The sequence below is a fragment of the Vicia villosa genome, linkage group LG6, assembly GCF_029867415.1.
Source record: "Vicia villosa cultivar HV-30 ecotype Madison, WI linkage group LG6, Vvil1.0, whole genome shotgun sequence".
In the NCBI taxonomy this organism is placed as follows: Eukaryota; Viridiplantae; Streptophyta; class Magnoliopsida; order Fabales; family Fabaceae; genus Vicia; species Vicia villosa.
In genome coordinates this window covers 84665428-84669582 of record NC_081185.1, presented here as the reverse complement: position 1 = coordinate 84669582, position 4155 = coordinate 84665428, and the positions used below count along the sequence as shown (strand labels likewise).

Below are 4155 nucleotides of genomic sequence, written 5' to 3'. Positions count from 1 at the left end.
CACAAGGAACAAGTGCTTTGTAAATTTTATCGAATCCTTCCTTATTTCCATATTGTCCACATCTCTCGCATCTCATAATTACAAATGATTGCCTTCTACTAGTGGCTTTGTCGGACCTTCTAATCACAACACCAAACTTGAGTTTGCTAGCTTCCATTCAGAGTCATTCAAGCATATGTTGACGAGCATTGAAAACGCGGTCATTTGTAAATTATTAGCGATCATCTATCTCGACAATAATCGTTTTAACATTGTCCTTAGTCTCATCCGGCTTAGCATCATCATCACCTTGTCCGAAACAACTTTAGGAAACATGTCGGGGTGCACCATATCTAATACGGGCAAAAACATAAAATCTGTTACAAATTCTGTTTCTATAACAGACATTTTCAGAAATGCATTTCCGAAATAATTTAGGTGGGTTTCGGAAATGCATTTCCGAACAGACGCATTGTTTTCATCCAAAAATCAGCTTCAATGCTAAGGAATGAGAGATGAAAGGAGGAAAATTTACCTTAAATTTCAGCTGTTTATGCTCTCTTTGACATGATAACACTTGAAACTTAATTTGAAGACAAAAAATCAAATGAGAATGGATGAGTTTTTTTTGGAGGGTTTTGAAAAAAAGTGGAAGAGGTGAATGTAGTACTTCATGCCGCAAGGTGGTATAAAAAAAATATTTTCGGAGATGAATCTTCGAAAATATCACTGAATGTTTAAATTTAACATTCAAGTGTAAACAGAGTGTTTTCAGTGATGCATTTCCGAAACATCTTAATATTTTATTTAAGGTGGATACGAAGATGCATATGTGAAGGACATTTTAAAATTTTTAGAGATTTTTTTCATAGCACTTAGAACTAACCAACATTTTTAATTTTATTTTAGGCTTAAATGTCAGCCCACTAACAAAATGGATAATATTTTAATTAAATTTATAGTAATTTTTATATAAAGGGTGGTAAATTCTATAAATTTTTAAAACTTATTTATTTAAAAAGTTACAATATTTTTTTTTAAAAATATTTTAATTACCTTCTTAAAAGAACAATATTTTTTAATTTCAAACTCTTTATTTATTTAAAATAAAACGTTGTAGATTTCTTTGAGTTTTAATCGCTTTCACATAAAAATGTTGATAGAGAAAATTTGAAAGGTTAAATCTACCTAGTAACTTCCTCTTTTAGGAGAGTCAATCCTTCAACAAGCCCCTTCACTCTCTAAACTTCAAATTGGTCTTAGAAAAAATAGGTTCATCCATCAATAAACTTGTCCCACCAGATTTCTAATATAGAGAAAAAAAAAAGATTTGGAACGGCCCAGCACCTAAGCCATACAACCTTGCATTTTGAAATTGCTTCCCTCTTTTCCCCCTCCAAACTTTCAAAGAAAACTTTTCTTCTAGAAGTAGAGAAATAAAGTGTCACCTTCGTTAATTTTTGAGTAATCATATAAATTCATATGACCTTGAATAAAACCAACATCTAATGTTTGCGAGTTTGGAAAAGAGGGGTGGAAAAGACTTCCGAAAATGAAAATTTTAAAAAATATAGAAAAATATTTGTTGGCCTTTTCATTTTTGGAAGGGGAGGGGAGGGAAAGACCTCAGATATGGAAAACTCATCCAAAAGTTCTTGAATAACCTTTTCATGGAGTCACATGAAAAGGCCAACAAAAAGAATATATCATCAATATTACAGCTGCAATGACGACTGTAGACAAAAATTTAATATTTATGAATTCTAAACAAATAATGAATAATATCACAACATCATAATCTCAATTATCCTTAAAAGTCATTAGCATTAAATTCATTCTCAAATATATACAAGAATTTCAAGCCCATATGTAATACACAATATACAACCATCATTTTTGATAGCGATCTCCTACTTAACAACTTACATTTCAAGGAGATAATTACATGCTACATGATCAAAAGAAACACTATAATATAAAACAGAAAGTTATACATAATTTTCCATCATTCATGGATTCTCCACATGAACCTTTCTCTTCTTCTTGAAACCAAAAGGACTAACCTCACTATCACATGCATCCAAACCATGCCAAACTAGCCTAGGCAAATACCTTCGAAAATAAAAATTATTGGAGCTAAGGTGAGAGCCCTCAAGCACCTCAACCTGAGCAAATCCCGGCCGCCAATCATCGTTCCCGACTAACTTGAGGTACAAGTAACAGATGGGGGACTCAACACACGGTGCCGTGACGACAAACTCATCGACCACACATGCTTGAAATGGTTTTCTTGGAATGTCATCAAGTACCTCAGGCTCCAACGGATCAACTTGTCTTAGATGCTTGGAATTTAGGGTTCTAACCAATATTTCACTTGAGTTTGTGTCTCCAAATCTTAGGCTCACATGATTTGATGTTTCAGCTCCCCATGTACATGTGGTTTCTATTGTGATGACATAGGTGCAATTTTTCTGAAATGTTCAAAGACAAAATTTGTTAACAAAATTATTTTAATTGATAATTGATAGACGTAAAATTAAACGGACCAGGTATTATCAGAGTCGTTTTTAAGAACATGCAAGATGGATTAGAGTACAGATTTCAAAATTCATCACAGTTAAACTTTAGCAAAAGAATTCTCATAAAATAGTTATCACAAATGAACCATGATTACAAACACTTAAGACGAACTCGGCCTTGTGTAATACTATTACCTTTTGTAGTGGTGCTTCTAGACTCTCACATCCAGCTACAATAACATGCAAAATCACACAAGAAAAGAGGAAATACCCTTTATTGTTCTTCACCAGCTTCATTTTGTTGTCTTTTAAGGATACAAAGATATGACATCTTGTTGCACTTACTCGTTTTACCTTAGAATATATAGATAGATATTCTGATTTTTCATTCTTAACTTGACTCACTCATAAAGTGCATATTCCGAAATATTTTATAGTATTATAGATCAATGTTTTTCTAATTGAAATGAGGTTCCTTTAACTTCACTTATGCTTCTTCACTTTACCTGAACTTAATTTTTTCTTGATTAAGGGAAGGTATCCGGTTAATGCTAATCCATTGTTGGATTAAAGGTTAATTAAAGCTAGATTCCCTTGCTTTTTATGCATGATATAGTTGAACGGATCAATTCTTGGACCACCTTATTATAAATTAATAATTAAATTTCTCCTAATTATTATTGAAGAATATTTCCAGGTTTCGCAGCCGCGTTAAGACTATCGCAATTTCGATTGATATAGGTGTCCCAACACTGAATGCAGTCATCGGTCTGAATTAACTATAATTTGTGCTTTAACATACAAAACAATAATAATAGTATAAGTGTTTGGAAATTTCTTTCCCTACCTCCCTCTTTTCTAGATCACCTCCGGTGAAAAACCCAAAATACCCTCACTTCGAAAATGCATTTTCGAAACGCTTTTTTTTTTTTAAAATTTGTCTTATTTCGGAAATGCACTTCCGAAAACACGAAAAAAAGGTGTTTTCGGAGATGCATTTCCGAAAACACCCCTTTTTTGGGTTTTCGGAGATGCATTTCCGAAAACACCTTTTTTTGGAGGGGGTGTCTTCGGAGATGCATATCCGAAATATTCCAAGACCAAATTGGTCTTGGAATGTTTCGGATATACACTTCCGAAAGAATTCAATAATTATTAAAAAATTAAAATCAAGGTGAATCAATACAATTAATAGGTATAAAATCAAGGTGAATCAATAAAATGAAGGTTAAAATCAAGGTGAATCAAAATTTCCTAAACAATTTTAAAGTTAAAAATAATTTTTAACTTATATAAATATATAATAATTAATATATTAATATATAAATATATAATAATTATTATAAATTAAAACACTCATTTTTTTAATTTTTATAATTATTATATAAATATATAAATATATTTATAATTAATATATAATAATTATTATATAAATATATAAATATATAATAATTTTTATAAATATATAATAATTATTATATAAATATATAAATTAAAACACTCATTTTTTTATAAATATATAACAATTATTATAAATATATAAATAAAAAATTATAACCTATTTTATAAGTGAAATTATTTTAATTAAAATTATTTTAAATTTTAAAATATGAATCAGGATAGAAATATATAATAGCTATTATTCATAACTCATAAA

At 30.0% G+C, this 4155-nt stretch overlaps 1 protein-coding gene across 1 annotated transcript; it reads right to left on the bottom strand.

Moving 5' to 3' along the window:
- Positions 1–1794: 1794 nt before the first annotated feature.
- LOC131611795 (embryo-specific protein ATS3A-like) lies at positions 1795–2819 on the bottom strand. Its single transcript, XM_058883666.1, has 2 exons — positions 2694–2819; positions 1795–2450 (listed from the first exon to the last, which is right to left on the bottom strand). The coding sequence occupies exons 1-2, from the start codon at positions 2793–2795 to the stop codon at positions 1989–1991; spliced, it is 564 nt and encodes a 187-aa protein (XP_058739649.1). The 5' UTR covers positions 2796–2819; the 3' UTR covers positions 1795–1988.
- Positions 2820–4155: the final 1336 nt, after the last annotated feature.

Coding starts and splice junctions, on each gene's coding strand:
- LOC131611795 (XM_058883666.1), bottom strand. CDS start 2,795: ATGAAGCTGGTGAAGAACAATAAAGGGTATTTCCTCTTTTCTTGTGTG. Junction 2,451..2,693: donor TAGAAGCACCACTACAAAAG/GTAATAGTATTA, acceptor TGAACATTTCAG/AAAAATTGCACCTATGTCAT.